Source organism: Argentina silus, assembly GCF_951799395.1.
Source record: "Argentina silus genome assembly, chromosome: 9".
Classification (NCBI taxonomy): Eukaryota; Metazoa; Chordata; class Actinopteri; order Argentiniformes; family Argentinidae; genus Argentina; species Argentina silus.
In genome coordinates, this window is record NC_139663.1 from 7,480,534 (window position 1) to 7,496,624 (window position 16,091).

General features: G+C 39.8%; 1 protein-coding gene across 4 annotated transcripts; it reads right to left on the bottom strand.

Annotated features, from left to right (window-relative positions):
* Positions 1 to 9,655: 9,655 nt before the first annotated feature.
* On the bottom strand, positions 9,656 to 15,273 carry ube2ia (ubiquitin-conjugating enzyme E2Ia). 4 transcript variants are annotated; one of them, XM_083676693.1, is made up of 9 exons: positions 15,134 to 15,255; positions 14,788 to 14,872; positions 14,106 to 14,214; positions 13,125 to 13,203; positions 12,882 to 12,965; positions 11,707 to 11,779; positions 11,503 to 11,612; positions 11,158 to 11,237; positions 9,656 to 10,959 (listed from the first exon to the last, which is right to left on the bottom strand). In XM_083676693.1, exons 4-9 carry the CDS (start codon positions 13,188 to 13,190, stop codon positions 10,899 to 10,901), a joined length of 474 nt encoding a protein of 157 aa, XP_083532819.1. In that variant the 5' UTR covers positions 13,191 to 13,203; positions 14,106 to 14,214; positions 14,788 to 14,872; positions 15,134 to 15,255; the 3' UTR covers positions 9,656 to 10,898. The 4 variants fall into 4 exon arrangements, with proteins under 4 accessions (XP_083532819.1, XP_083532818.1, XP_083532817.1 ...); XM_083676692.1 differs by having other exon boundaries at positions 14,788 to 14,876; XM_083676691.1 differs by lacking the exon at positions 14,788 to 14,872 and having other exon boundaries at positions 15,134 to 15,273.
* Between the last annotated feature and the right edge of the window lie 818 nt (positions 15,274 to 16,091).

A 16,091-nucleotide genomic window follows, 5' to 3' on the forward strand; every position in this document is an offset into this window, starting at 1 on the left:
TATTTGCAGTTAGTTCAATGCTACTACATTTTTGGTTAGTTCCTTTGTGAAACAGATGTCAAGTTGTTGCAAACAGTAGCCCCACAACTTGAGTTGCTTCAAGCAAGTCTCAAACTTGCGACCTCTGACTTGCCAATCCATGTGTCTCCTCAAATGCCCCATGTTAACCAGCTATGCTATCGAAAAACTAGCCATTTGACAGCGCTGGTGGGGGTATTTCAACTTGAGGAGTGAGTTTACCATCTCAATTCAGTTACACTCACCCCTCTACTAAACTCACAACACCACAGCAAGCCCAGCTGTTGAGCTGAGCCCAAATGTGTATCTGGGTAAGGACACAAATGAAACAGATGTCAAATTGTTGCTAAACAGTAGCCCCGCAATTTGAGTCTTGAACTTGCGACCTCTGACTTGCCACGTGACCAAATATCTGATGGTAACCAGCTACGCTATGAAAAACCTAGCAATTTGACAGCACAGATATTTCAACTTGAGGAGTGAGTTTACGATCTCAATTCATTACATTTGACATTTGCACTATTTTTGAGGTATTTGCATTCCACTCAGGGACCGCAGCCACACAGGAGTTGCGGCTGAAATTAAGTAAGCATTTTCTGTCTGATATTTAGCAAATCACACGCTAGTATAGCTAGATGACTGTGTTCATAGTTCAGCTAATGAGTCTGTTAGCTTGATTTTAGCTAAACTGTAATGCAAGCCAGCCAGTTAGCTAGTCAGTGAGTTTACAGTTGGTGCAGTTGCTATAAATATTCATGTTTTATTTCTGTCTATAATACATTTGAGGGTAGACTATTTTGGAGTGCACTGCCAGTATTCTCTTCCAATGGGATGCCACTGACTCGACTGTGTGAGTGGAGTGGGTGTGAATCCCATTCAACCTAATTAAGGCATGACTTTCCCAACATGTTGAGAGGGGCTGTTTAGATTTCCCACCATTTGCTGTGGATGCACATCAAGGGAGACCTCTAGCACTCAGTGAGGGACACCTTCTGCTTTGTCATCCTCATGCACCACCTCGATGTTTTCCCCTCACAAGGATATTTCCTTCTACTACTGTGAGGGGGCAAAGCATTGAAATAAAACTACCTGCTTGTGTAGCACATCCAGTACCTGCACACTTGGCAGCTCTGACTGGTGACAGTTAGCAGGCGTTACAGAGCAGCTGCCTCCCAGGTGAGCTCATTTCAATTAGACGTGACACTCTCCCAACTGGATGTCAACTCTGTCTCAGTCATCAACCCCCGGTGACAAAAATGAGCCGACGTGCCACCAGGGTGCTGGCTGCCAAGGAAACCCTGTCATAGACATGTGAATGCCTCTCTCTCTCTGTGTGTCTCTCCGTCTCTCTCTTCTCACCATGGGTGCATGAGCCGTGCCAGGGAAGAGTTACTCGACGCCGTCTCTCTCCTGTGAGAGCCAGTGAGCCTGGCAGTCAAAGGCTCCTTGCTGTTACGGATGGAGGGGTCTCTATGGTAACGGCAGAGGGAGAGGGGTGGTAAATCCAGGTACATAGAATTCTACCGAGGCATAAAGAACACCCTGATGTTATTATATCAGTCTTTCCCGGCCGACTTTACACACCACAACAGCATCAAAGGGGCTGATCCACCTGCAGTCTCATCTCCAGCTCCACACACTCAATATTCAGGGAGGTTAAAGGACTACAAGAGCTCCATCATCAGACTCACTGAGAGTCAGAAAGACATGAGGTCTCTATCTTGTGAGACGCCTTCTTTCCAAAGCCAATTGTGATGGAGATAAACATTGATTTATGATTCATATCTATGAAAATACTTCATCCCATCTGTGGCATCTCATCCCTGCTGATATCATTGTCACTTTTATATATTGGTTAACCTACTGGTCCCTATCAAATGAAATCAGCGTAGGCTGCTGTATAATTTCTCTATCATGGTGATCTAGGAGTCTCAGCAGCACAGCGTTCCTTGTTCTCATTTCTTCACGATTGGGCACACTCTTTCTTACATGATATGATATCCAAAACAAAGGGCAGACGAGTGAGAGAGAGAGAAAAAAAGTAATTCTAATGCGTTGTTATTAATTAGTCAACAAAACTGCTCACGGCTGAGAGCACTATCTATCAAAAAGCTCAGTGAGTGCTAGCACACGGATAGTGACAGTCCAGGCAGCTGCTTTGAATACAGATTATTTAGAAATCCCAGTGTGTGTGTGTGTGTGTGTGTGTGTATGTATGTATCAATATGTCTTAATTTCTCTAATACTTGTCTTTTCAATAAATGTCTTTTCCACATTTGTGTTTTCTCAATCTTGTTGTGAGTTTGGGACACGTCATTCATTACATGTTCCAGGAAACTAAAAACGAAATGAAATGTCAAGTGCACTTTTACTTACAACTTGACAATGAAATGATCATTGTAATTAATGTAATGATAAAGACCCACATTCTGACCTTTAGATTACAAAAAAATTAATTCAATGAAATCAGTCCTTGAGGGATATACAAATACCATTCACTGTGGTCTCACAAAACAACATGATTATGAAACATATTCTATTGAAGGGATGTTGATGAGCTTGTCTAATTGTTTCAATCTTGATGAAACCATTGTGTGCACCAAACCAGTTGTGTGACCATCAGATTGAAATCTGTGTGTCACTAAAGTGAACACGTCGTCGAACACGAGTCATGGGGAAAAGGGTTTATCTTATTCATGTGACAAAAGCTCTCTTATACTGGAGCAGCAGCCATACTGGAGCAGCAGCCATACTGAAGCCCAGGCTTAGTGACCCCTAAGACGGAACGTGTTGAGCAGGAGGCTGCACATCAAGCCGTTAAGAAGCTCGCACATGGGGTAAAGGACATAACATGGACAGGGAAGACATATGATTGTGATCATGTGTTGTGCATGTGTAGATAAAGGCTATAATCCCCTCCAGGCTCTGATAAAAGCACCAGAGGACAATCATGGGTTCCAACGGCAGCGTATTCCCAGCAGTCCCAAGCCAATGTCCCAATCTGCTATGGTGATCGGTGCTCCAGTCAGGGTTGACACAAGACAGGCACTTTGGATCGATTAGCAGTGAAAATCCAGAGTATTGATGGCAGAGAGGCTGAGAGCGTTAAGGCTTAGGAGATGTGTTGGTGGTGTGCTGAAGCCACAGCATAGCTACTGGCTAGGTAGGAGGAACCATTGAGAAGACAAAGAGGGACAATCAGCGGGAGCACTGTCTCCTCAATAACAAATAATCATCTTTCTATAGAAACTACACTAAAAACACACAAAACATTACATGGAAATATAAAAGAACAAAATGGAGAACACAGAAATGTTATAAATAAAGGACCGTCTCTTTTCTTTCTGATATAGACATATAAATTAATTAAAAAAGCCAAATAAATTAAAAAACAACCCAAATCACTATCTTAATCTAACCAGTGGTGGCTTAAATATGAATTCAATGTTCTTTGATGGTTCGATACTTATCACAGCTCAATATTTTAACTAAATCATGATCCACGTTCCTATCTTTTTCTAAAACTGGCCCAGCTAACACATCCAATACACATAAGTCCACTGCAGAGGCACCAGAGGAGGGGAAAGTGGTGTCCTAAAATCATACCTACAGTAGAATTAGGTACTGTGAGGGTCAAAATGACATAGCTAACTAGATAATCGACAACCTTTTCAAGTTGCTCTTTCGATGTCTAACAAGAAGAGAGTGAGGGGAAAAGACAGGGTTAGACAGTGTTTTTGTAGCGCTGGTAAAGTGTTCAGGCAATGACTCACAAGGGCAGAGACTCCAGCATCAAGTACTGTTTCTAACCTGCTGCAGGCAGCTTTGAGAGCTCTGAGGGGGGGGGGGGGGGGGGGGAATGGGTAAAGAGCCACACAGATTTAAACTGTCAATCAACCAGATGAGGGACTTTCCGCAGCCCTCACTAACCATAGATATAAGACAAGATATAGCAAGCCTTATTTTCTTCAGGAATATTTTTAAAAAAATGGGTTCTTTTTCTTTTTTCTTTTGAGGCATCAGACAATTGATTGTGATTTGCGTAATACAATACAGGAAAATTACAGGTTATACGTCTCTTGTTGCTGTCAAGGAGGAGAAGTACAAATACAGGGGAGGGAATACACACCAACAGGGAACATGATTAAAGGTAGTTCATTATTAAAACTGTAAGTATGATATTCTTCTCTTGGTACACTGGAAATATGGCAACACCTGGGTCTCATTTGAGTCTCCTTAATGTGTATAATGAGCTCCTTCAAAATGGTCACAGGACATTGTGTTTACACTTTCATTTAAAAACAAAAATTGAATCTGCATAAAAGTAATTCATTCAATTAAATAAATGAGTCTTCCATTCAGAGTGATGTTGCAAAAAGCCTAATGTGATTAGACTACTGTATGCACCACCTTCACCTTCTTGAGAGTTAAATTAGCCTTTTCACAAATGAAAGGCAATACTGCACCATTTGAGAGAAAATAGCAGTACTTGATCATTATTGTAAGTCAAAATATTAAAAAGATAAGGGTTACTAAATGTGAATTCAATAATGCAAACAACACAATCATGCCTACATCAGAGGGTTAGTCAGTTTCCAAGACAACAGCCTGGCATATACAGTATATAAGATAAGTCATCTTAGTGAATCCACCCCTCATGCAAAAAACCCCCACTAAAAACTATGCTTCATGACAATCTACAGTAGGAGAACTGGATGATTATTACATTATTCATACCTTAATTTGTAGCCATGGTTTCCAGCTACATGATTGTGTTGTTATGGAAAGGTGTGTAGAGCACTGTAATTATGTAGTTCTTTATTGTATCAAAGGCTATAGGTTTATGAAAATATTGATTGCCAGAAACAGTATTGTTTCTACAGAATCCTCAAATACATATAAACATGGTTATAGATATGTAACAACTAAATGTAAGTGTCCCTCTAGCTGCCTGTTTTGTGTACCTGATTTCGTATTTGTATGTCAAAGGAGAGTTTCAGTTGAGTTACTCAAAAACGGTTTTCTTAACACGCATAGTAGACAGGTTGCAGTTCCTCAATCGTGACCCATCATTAACATAACAGACTCAGATCGAACAATTTCATCATATACATTCATAAAGGTCTCAGTAGCATAAGGTGAATGGCGCAGGGAGAAACAAATGGTGCTCTGAAAGATGGGATACTGACAATGCAGCAACTGTAAATGAATGAGCCACATCAACTTCCGAGCATCATTATATTTTATGGAAACTGAACGAATAACGGTTCCTGTCTTTTCCTATTTGCATATGAGAGCATTATTACAGCTTAGGTCTGGAAATTGGAGGGTTTTGAAGCGAAGACGCGTGAACTCTTTCTTTATTCTCAAATCATCGTTATATATATATATATATATATATATATATATATATATATATATATATAGAGAGAGAGAGAGAGAGAGAGAGAGAGAGAGAGAGAGAGAGAGAGAGAGAGAGAGAGAGAGAGAGAGAGATCTATATCTATATATATATATATCGGGATTCTGGTGAAAATATAGGCTACTTGACTTTTGCCTTTCGGAAACTTTACAGAGATTTTGACGTGTAAGAACATAGATAATAAATCGACAGTTATGGATTAGCCATTGAATTACCAAAATAGTTCGCCAATAAACTATCAAAGTCTTTATTTGTAAACTTATGAAAGTGTCCGAAAGTTGATCATGTCCGTTATTTGATCAGAATCAACATAGATCAACAGGTGCCTCTGCCTAATAGACGTCAACATTTTCACATTGATGTACAGTTTTCGAAATAATCAAATGCAAGAAATACATAATTTTCTCTTTACACTTAATAAATACAAGCACGAAATACAGGATATAGCTGCACAACAAAATAAAGTTGAAATGCTAGAAGATAAAGAAAATGCTCACCTGTGGCTTTCTCATTCACAGTTTGCGATGTGCGTATGTTTTGCGTGCGCCTCTGAGTTCCTTTACCTCAAAAGATCGACCGAACAGTGTAGGTGTTGTCTCTCAACGATTGGAGATTTTCAACTGCTGCAATTAACGTTCATTTATTTTATTTGATGACAGACAAACGCTCTCATTCTTCCCCGAGATGCTTTCTTCCTCACTCATACCGGTGCTCTCCGTATATGGTCACAGGAAGTGCAGGGACACTTTCTCTGCCTCGAGCTGTTGCCATGAGGGATGTCAGAAAACCACTCAGTAGGGAGGAGGGGTAGGTTCACCTGTCACAGTTATTTAGCTCCACCTGTGTCTTCTGTCATAACCTAGACTATTGCATGTACTGCTCTATACTTAAAAGTCAAAAGATAAATTCAACCTGTAATGAAGCACACCAGGATATCACAAGAGGTGAGGATGAAGAGGTTACAATAAGACCATGTGTCTCACATAACATTTTGCAGTTGTCCTTGTTGCTGTTGTTGCTTTTCAGTTTACACACAACCTGTAATCTATAAGAAACTGGTTACAAACGAAGTACCAGTACCAATCTGATCCCATTATTACAATGTCAGAACACAGGTCCATGATATGTTTGTCGAATATAATGATTAAGCATAATCCATGCTTGGCATTTATGACGGTCTTTCCTTTTCGTCACCACTAAGTTACTGGGGAGAGGTGACATCCTAGCTACAGTGACATTCATTAGTTGGTTGGCCATAATATGGACTATAGACTTGTTCTTCCCCCAACTGCACAGCAAATCTCCACTTACCTAGAGCATCTCTTTCAGTCCAGACTACATACTGTACATATTGTGATGAGTCCTTATACACAAATCCGATATGAAGTTAATCTGGAGTACACATTTCAGTTCACATTTCAGTTTATTTCAGTTCATGATATGCCAAGAGTGCAAAAGGTTCCCTATAGCCATGGGAATACCCAGCCATGTGGGTCAGGCTGAAGATTATCTACAATCACACTTAATGGCTAAAAGACTTATGAGAGCAGACCCCTTCACCCAAGGGTATGCTATACTGAGTGACACAGAAATAAGAAAAAGAGAACAGATGCCTGCACACCGTGTGAAAACCCCCAAGATAGTAATGCCAACAAAATTCAATGGTGATGTTTTGAGCACTATGGGGCTGTGCACACCAGACCTGCCACTCCTGCCACTGTGATGCTTCATATTCATTGCACTGTATTCTTTATAATTGTCCATTATGTCATTTGCTTTGCTTTAAATTTGTAGGCAGATACTAGTAAATGCGTTGTTGATCGTATGGGCATCATTAATCATAGCAACTTGAGGGATACCTTCTCTTTCCAGTTCCAAGGCAATACCAACAGCAGGTGGAATTTAAAGGCACTTCCATCCTGAGCTCTACTACACATAATCTCTTTCTTTCTCTCTCTCTCTCTCTCTTTCTCTCTCTCTCTTTCTCTCTCTCTCTCTCTCTCTCTCTGTCTGTCTCTCTCATGCGCACGTACAGGCGCGTACACATGCTATAAATAGGCACGGACACATTAATTACGCGGATGCTAGGGTGAGGTGCCTCTCCACGCGCAGAAATAATTCCACACACAGCCAGTAAAACAAAAGCTCCAGTCAGGCACCATTTCACGGCACAGGACTGACACTACCCAAAGAGAACCACTTAGTGCCATCGACAAAGCTAAAGCACACTAGGATGCTGTGATTAGGAATATTCCCCACTGGCTGTTCACTTGCATTGATCTGCTGAAGGAAAGCAATTCTGAGGCATCCATGCCCTTTTGAGTATTAGTTGACTTCAATCACATGAATGTGATTTTCTGTTATTGCTCAGGAGCTGTGAAAGAAAAAAAAAGAGATTCCCGTTACCTTTGTCCATTGTAGACCTGTTTGAAAGTGTTCTATCATTTAAAATAGTTGACATAGCTGAGAAAAGAATATCAGTCACTTCATTAGAATTACTACATCCAAAATGTAACGTTTAACCTTTATAATTGATCAGAAATACTCCTGTGCCACTGTCAACTTCCAAAAGGTGGGCCTCAGTAGTCGGTGGGCAACAAAGCCATTTACAGATAATATACTTTTTTTTATGTTCCCCCTTCAGTTCATGTGAAGATCCTGAATTTTCTGCTAGCTATTGATAATTAATATAACTGACCCGTGGTCATACCTTGTTTACCTGCTATGTTAGGTGCCCCTCTTTCTAAGGACCTCTCCATAGCTACTGGATGGGAATGAATGTTAATGGATTGTTGCAGGTCAGTGCACTAATCAAGAGTGGTTGGCCATCAGCTCTGAGAGAGGAGGACATTATAAATCAAATGATGAAGTTGACAGAGGCTGCAGCTCTGTCCATTTAGTGGGTCCTCAGAAGCTTCTGAAGTTGTTACTCAAATGCATCACCTGCACTTCCCCCCACCTACTCACCAAAGATACACTGTGTGTTGAAGAAAAAGCAAATTACATTTCCATTTACAGATTGAATGTCTGATGATGAGCCTCCTCTCTCTGAGGTTTTCCTTTGCAACCGGTTCAGTCAGTCTGATGATAATCTGGTTTCTGGGAGAATCCAAAAAGTTGCATTCTTCCAATGGGAGGACGTGCATACTAGTGACATTGTTTTGAACACTTGCTGACTGTTCCTGAGTTTCTGCATTTTCCATCTTTCCATCCTTCAAAAAAAATAAAAATCTGCAGAAGGGAAGGGCTTTTTCTGTGCTTAGTGATAAGACCGTGTGACCCCATGCTCTGTTTCCATGGACACATCATTAGTACACCTCCCCAGCTGGCTTGAACTGTTTGAAGTGTCAAGCCCCCCTAGTTTAGCTGGTAAGGGAGAAAATACTTTTGGCAGACAAATGTAGCCTAATAATTGGCTTTCAACAGTACTTGATTAGGCCACCTTGCAGATAATATTCTTCCATTTCCACCAGTTATTCATTTTCACTCTTTCGAGTAGTACTATTTTGAGCTGGTCTACATCCTATTGTATTGTAGTCATATAAATATCTTGTGTTACATTAATATTTTTGATTGTAGTCATGTAGTGCACCACCTGATCAAATATCACCCTTGCCCTTCAGACAATTTGGTGAAAAAAGATGTTTGGCTACCAGTACCACATTAAATGCATTGTGGCATCGGCTTGATTGACATACTAGTTTATTCATACAGTAAGGGTGGACATTTGAGTAGGATTAGACAACATGGTGGAGAAAGGGACAACAACAAAAAAAGAATCATGTTATCTGTCAATGACAACAATCAGGTAGAGATGAGTCAATCTCCATTCAAATCACACAGCCAGATAAACATGTTCATAATGTAATATCAACACTGATTTGTTTTCCTGAGCGAATCTGGCACAAAACAGGATGTATAGCTTGATGTTGGTGACAGCGCTAATGATTTAATTTGCATCACAAACCCTGTAATTTCACTTGTGCGTTAATTGCATTTCACCTGTTAATTGCATTTCACCTGCTGCTTTCAGCAAGCAATCAGAGGGACCCATGAGTCCCTCTTTAAGAAGTATGATGTGGACACACTGGAGTCTCAGGACTGCTATACCTACAGGGCATGAACTGCAATTTGTGTATTTTACATACATAAGTGAATATTAATGTTTAAATGAGAAATGTGTCAATGTAGTTTGAATTTGACTGTATAGGAGAGGAGGAGTAGAGGTTTTTAATTGAAAAAAGCAAATTACACTAATCTGCTTCGAGTATAGCATGACCATCATATTAAATCATTAAATCACTGGCAAGCTTTTAATTACTATCCATGATCTTGTCCGTGCTCTTGTCAGTGACCTTCAGAGGCAATATCTCAGTCCAGATTTGATCAGTTCAACCAATTATTGATATATATATTAAAAAAAATCTCCCTTTCATTTACTTAAATACAAAATTGGATCATGAGGTTTTCTAGGAGAGCCTCATAATAGAAATATTTCAGAGGGCAGGCATGATATGCTAAATGTGAAATTGAGAAGAATTGTATTGTGTAAGGTTTTGGACGGCTAAGTGTTTAAAAAAAACAACACTCAGGCTTTCCTAGACACATCAGGGTGATGTCCACCTCTATTGCTTGGCCATAAATAGCTCTCTTTTATGGTGCCAAAAGGACATGCCAACATATTGCATGTAAAACAAAAATCTCAGGCGGTAAGGTGATAACAATATAGCGGCAGTTGTTAAACACTGAACATGCTGGATCCACTCCGATCTTCACAGGCTTTGCTGGATCCACTCCGATCTTCACAGGCTTTCCTAACAGTAGTTCCAGTCTTCTTTTTATTTTTCATATTTTATTGTGTCATGGCATTCAAGTGAAATCTTATTAAGGGTCCTTACTGTATACCAACAGTACAGGGTTACTGTACAGAACTGAGCTCATCTGTATGCATTAACGCAGACTTTGTATAAACATTTTTATTTACTCTAAAACACTTGGACCAAAACAACTTAACACAGAGTCTGATGCAGAAACGCTAAACTTTGACTTTTCTCAATCCTGTTACCAGAACAATACTAACATATTGAATACATTACAGTATGAATACAAATGAATAGAAGTGACTCTCCCACCTCATACAGTCTTTTCTGACTAGCGTGAGCTCTTGCAAAAATACCATAGATGGGAGTATGGAAAATCCATTGTGCTAACATACTCCATGTTATATCCAATACTGCCAAATGAAATAGCGAAGGGTGCATCAGAATGGCGAGCGTTTCAAGGACAGAAAAATGGCACAAAACATTCACTTAAAAAAGAAGAAAAAGAAAAAAAAAGAAAGAAAAAAAAGTCCAGCAGAAAATAGGTGTGCAATGGACAGTTTTGGAAATAGACAAAAATGGGGCAGGGAGAAAAAAATCCTTAACAAAACAATTCCTTCGATCACCAGTCTCGAAACTCATGGAGAAAACTTTTTGGCTTGTGCTCGAACCCTTTTTTCATATTCTACTCTGTTTTGGCTGAAACAGAAGAGATTGATGTTATGAAGAATTGGAAATGTCACACTTTTCTACCAACAGCTAGACGACTGTACATCAAAATGTGTCAACAAGCTTATGAGAATGCTTTGCCTACGGTAGTTTCCTTTTTCAACTGACATTTTACAAATACTTTACCGAATTTAATTAAAACTGAGGCATACAGTATGAATCACTTACCAGTAAATTGTATATGCCTCTGCTTGTGCAGGATCCTGGATATTTGGTTCATTTAGGAGCTCTTGGATTCCTAACAAGATCTGTCAATAAAAGCAAAGCAGAACGGCAACCCTGCCTTGACCATCTTCCCTGCGTTGAATCAATGTTACCTACTGATTATATCCATCAACAACCTGAACCCATGCTGCCCTCTGCAGCAAAACACTTATCAGTGCAGCCTCCAATTTATTTATTACAGCCCAAACATCAATTCAGCTCAAATCTTTGCATTGACTCTGTACAGTACATCACTATTTCTCAAATTAGGGATGTGGTCGGACACAAAAAAAGGATCAAGCCACTAACTTGTTTGATAGTGATGGCCGGCCTCCAGTCTTTGTCCTCCTCTAAAATCGATAGACACACAGTACCAGACGGATATACATTTGGATGGAACAAGGGGGGCTCAAATTTGCCTGCCAAAGAGAGAGAAATATGAAATGCTAGGGTAATCAAGAATGCATTCAACACTTTATGTTTGCAGTTCATTACAAAAAAAAAGTTACGTACACTTTGGAGGTGATGAGGGATAGTCATCCTTGAAGAGCATTCTCAATTTAAACAAGCCCCCCTCCCATGGGGTCTAGAGAGAAATGCAGACACTTGATTAACACTTTACATTAAAAGGTTGACTCAGTGACACGGCTTAGGCAGAAAATAGCAGGGTGACTACCGGGAGATTTGTTTGCGTAAGCAAGACAGTTCACGTAAAGCAGGACAATTCACTCTGTAACCTTTTTGTCTGCCATCACCCTGCACTTCCATGTTCGTGCGCCAGTGGATTTGCTCGTGAGTGAAACATCTTGCTTGGGTGAACTTCCTGTGGTAATAACTCCATATCACTTAATATACCATTAAGGTATTATTTTGGGGGTTCATATAGCATTTATTTTTAGTTCATACACAAACATTTGGTCTATTATATTTGGTTTCATAATAATAAGTCAAACAATTCAAGCATAACCCATTTATTAATACCTTTCGGTACGCCCAGTCAACAGTGATGATCACACACTTAAAATAGGGTTAGGGATCATAAAATCTATCAACCAACAATAAATGCTTTAGAACACACAAAAAGAATGTTACCGAAACTAGAGTTTCACACAACTTTGTCACTCATTTGGTAGGGTAATAATCTGTTCATTGTGAATCCATTTAGAGCACTGAGAGAGTACTACATCTGTGGTAATCAACAGTAGGCTACTTAAAAGGGAAGTTTACCCGAAATCCATTTTCATGTGTATTTCTGGTCAATCCATAATGCATACCGTCTCAAACTATCGAAACGTGAGGTCTGTGTTTACTTCTTAAAAGTCTCAAACCATGTTACAATACTTCAGAAAGAGTTTTGGCACTCCAACCCTGCTTTACCAGTGTTTCCCAGAGAGCAGCATGTGCTAGCTCTTGCGCTGTTCAACAGAAGGACCTTGTGTGGGAAGGAGAGGGGAATCTTGGGAGCTGTAGGAATTTAATCAAATGGGCAATTTTGAAAATCTGGACTGATGAGGGCATTCGAGTGAGGTATCTTGACTCTAAGGCCGTTTTAAAACAGGATTGACAAACAAATGTGTCTACTATTGAATAATGAAAACAACAAATCCACTGGATTACAGGGTAAAATTCCACTTTAAGGAAGTAAAAGTTCTCACATCTCAGCTCTCGCTACAAACAAACACCCTTACCCCCTTCTTTCCAGGGATGGCACACTCCCAATTCATCAAGTTCATTGTTCCATCTGGGTTTTTTGTTGGCACAGCAACAAAGCCCTGGTAGTGGTGGGGGAGGACACATTTTTTATCAAGTGACTTTAGGACAGCCCAGGAAAGGATGGATGGTTGAAAACAAACACCAATGAAAACAATCACCATTGATGTGAAAGCGAGAGAGAACATTGAGTTCCCCTCCAAAAATCCTTTAATACTCACAAAAGGATGGTCTTTTCTCCAGGCCTTTCTTTCCTGTGCAAGGCGGCTTAAGGCTATACCAGACATGACTTCTTGCTCCCTAAAACAAAATATTTGAAACTATGAGAACTTGTTGGCACCTACATATCAAGAGCAAATTCCTGCCAACTTTGACATGGGATGATCACTTGTTAAACCAGGGGGTGCGCCAATTTCTCTACCCTTCAACCAGAGGTGTATACTCATGCACTTCTCGTGCATTTACAGTAAATACATTGGACTGGTGCCAGCATGGCTGGAGAGAGTTAGCACTGTATTCCTTACATCAATCGATTCCTTTTAAATCCGTAAGGGGGAGTGCACAAGTGCACACTTCAGGCGAAGGGTAGAGAATTTAAATGCAACCATGGTTTAAGTGACCTGCCCGCTATCTTTCACTAGTCGATGTTTTGCAGAAATTGGCCCCTGAATTCTATCAATGTCTAGAAGCACCCTAGGGCTTGGTGATAATGTGTACTTCAGAGAATCTATATACAGGAGAACTCCCACTTCCGCATCACATTTTGTACAAGCCGGGGACGCGAAAGAGTGCAAGGGAAAAAACATTGGCTCCAAAATGTTTACAGTATTCCTTTTAGTCAGGAATTGGTAAAAGGGCTGTGGGAAGAGGTGGGAAGGGGGGTCCAAAATGAGGGAGGGGGTGTGTCACTTTTTGTTTTGGGGCAGGGGTTGTGCTTTTTAAAAAAAATATATTTTTTTGTTTTGTTATTTTACTCATTTCGAGGTGTTTCTATACAATTTCAAAGTGTAGTCTTACATAGAGACGAAAGTCTGTTAGTATGACTATATTTGAAAAAACTGTTTATGAAAAATAAGATCAGGTACAGCACACAGTTATTTAATACATTCATTTTGGAGAATTCTTTTTGCTTTTTAGCTGCATTACTTCAATGTTAACGGTCCTTTACTGCCACTGCTGCAGGAACTGCACATTTTACTCACTTGAATGGGAAAGACTGTTGAACAACTGTCCTTAGAAGGGCTGTGCTATAGTCACTTCACCTAGGTAGCACCCAGTAAACTCCCCTTTTTTTCAAGTTTGGATCGAAGTCTACAGAAAAGAAGAAACACTTTGTCTGTGAAATCTTCAATTCATTTTTCAGCCTAACGGCTGGTCCGCCATTTCTTGGGGTGTAATGTTGAGATGGGGCTGGAGAAATGTGATCACTGATTCACAAATTCATAGACAGCTCTGGATGCAACAGTCCAGATATTATAATGATAGGCGTAAAACACACTTCAAAGCTATACATTGTTTACAAAAAAAAATTAAGTAAAGCAACCGAAATGCCTATTTTGGGTCTCAGCTCATTAGGCATTTATAAGTTGCCAATAGATGCTGCCCAGTTTAGAGCTGGCAGGAGCATCTGTAACTATGCCTACCAAGCATCTGGGCTTCCACTCAGACCCTAGATTGCCAGATATCAATGTTCCCTAAGAACCAGTTAGCAATTATATAGTTGACCACTAACCCGTGTGGTCGACTACATTACTGACTACAGTATAGGCAGATCTTGTAAGTTCTTTTTAAGGGAGTATCCCCCTACCTGGATACTAGCCTAGTCGTAGAGTTCACTTTACTCCTTTGTTTCTTGTTCTATAGTCAAAATGCTGACAGACTGACCCAGGAAAATGATCCGCACTGGCTCCTTCCCAACCAGCATCACATTGTTGGATGTGCCCCATGCAATGGTTCCATATTCTAGCAGCTAGCTAGAAATGATGTGCGATTAGGTAACATCAGAGCTATAAATACATTCAATTTGTAATTTATGACTCCGGGTGACATTCACCGGCGAAAATTACTCAAGGTTCAGGCGTCAGAATTGTCTAACTTTGTCAGGTTTATTTAGTCTGACTTGCTAGCTGACTTAGCTTAGCTTTCTAGCTAGATCAAAAACCAAACAAAAACGCGGAAACTCACACCGACTCACCACATATACTAATACCAATCGCAAAGAAACACTTACCTCCGGTCTGATACAAATCTGTGTATTTCTAAAACAACACTCGAGTTTTAATAAGAAATGTAATCAAGCTTGGGCCAAATCTTGGCTAAGCTAAACAAGTTTCCCTCCTGAAAAACACAGAAATGTTAACAGGCTAAATAGGACCTGCTGATTACTCACTATTGCCTGAAACCAGTAGGCACTAATTACTTGATTGTCTTGTTCTCAATACGCTTTTGCTAATTGAGAGCGTTTGCAATCAAATTAACAATGTAACACATGGCATGGAATAAAAAGAAAACTAACATGAATTACCATTTACCAAAACAAAACAAAAAATAAATAAATAAACATTGGGTATTTCTAAAACCATTGCGTGATAATCTATAAGGGAAAATGCAACTCGGGATTTTCAACTCGGAAAAAATAATATTCCGTGTTAGATGTTTTAAGTCATTTGTGATATAGATGACTTTACAGGCAATGCGTTTGACACCAATGCATTTAAAGAGACCGTGCATTCCAAGTTAGGGACTACATGTAAAAAAAAAAGTGGTTGGATGGGCCTATAACACAATACATTTGGGCATTAATATCATCGCTATTATCCGAATTCGATATGAAAATAAATTCAATGATGAATGAGAAGTACGATAGGTTGTGATAAATATGTACTCTGACACACTGTTGTTTCTTATTCACATATACCTGGGACAATACCGACGGTCCCTTTACGACACTCCCATTCAAGCACAGCTTGCAATAATCGTTCTGGCAGCAGAGGGCGTAGAATGGGGTTGTTTACACATTATGACTAAATGAAACCACAAACATTAATGTCATCACCTAATTTTCACCATGTATTTATTACGACCCCTAGCTACAGTATACAGTATATTATTTGAGAAAGATTCTTCTAATAGACAAGCATGTTGGGAAGCAGTTGGAATTGTAATAAGCATGGAAAAGCGCTCCTCTC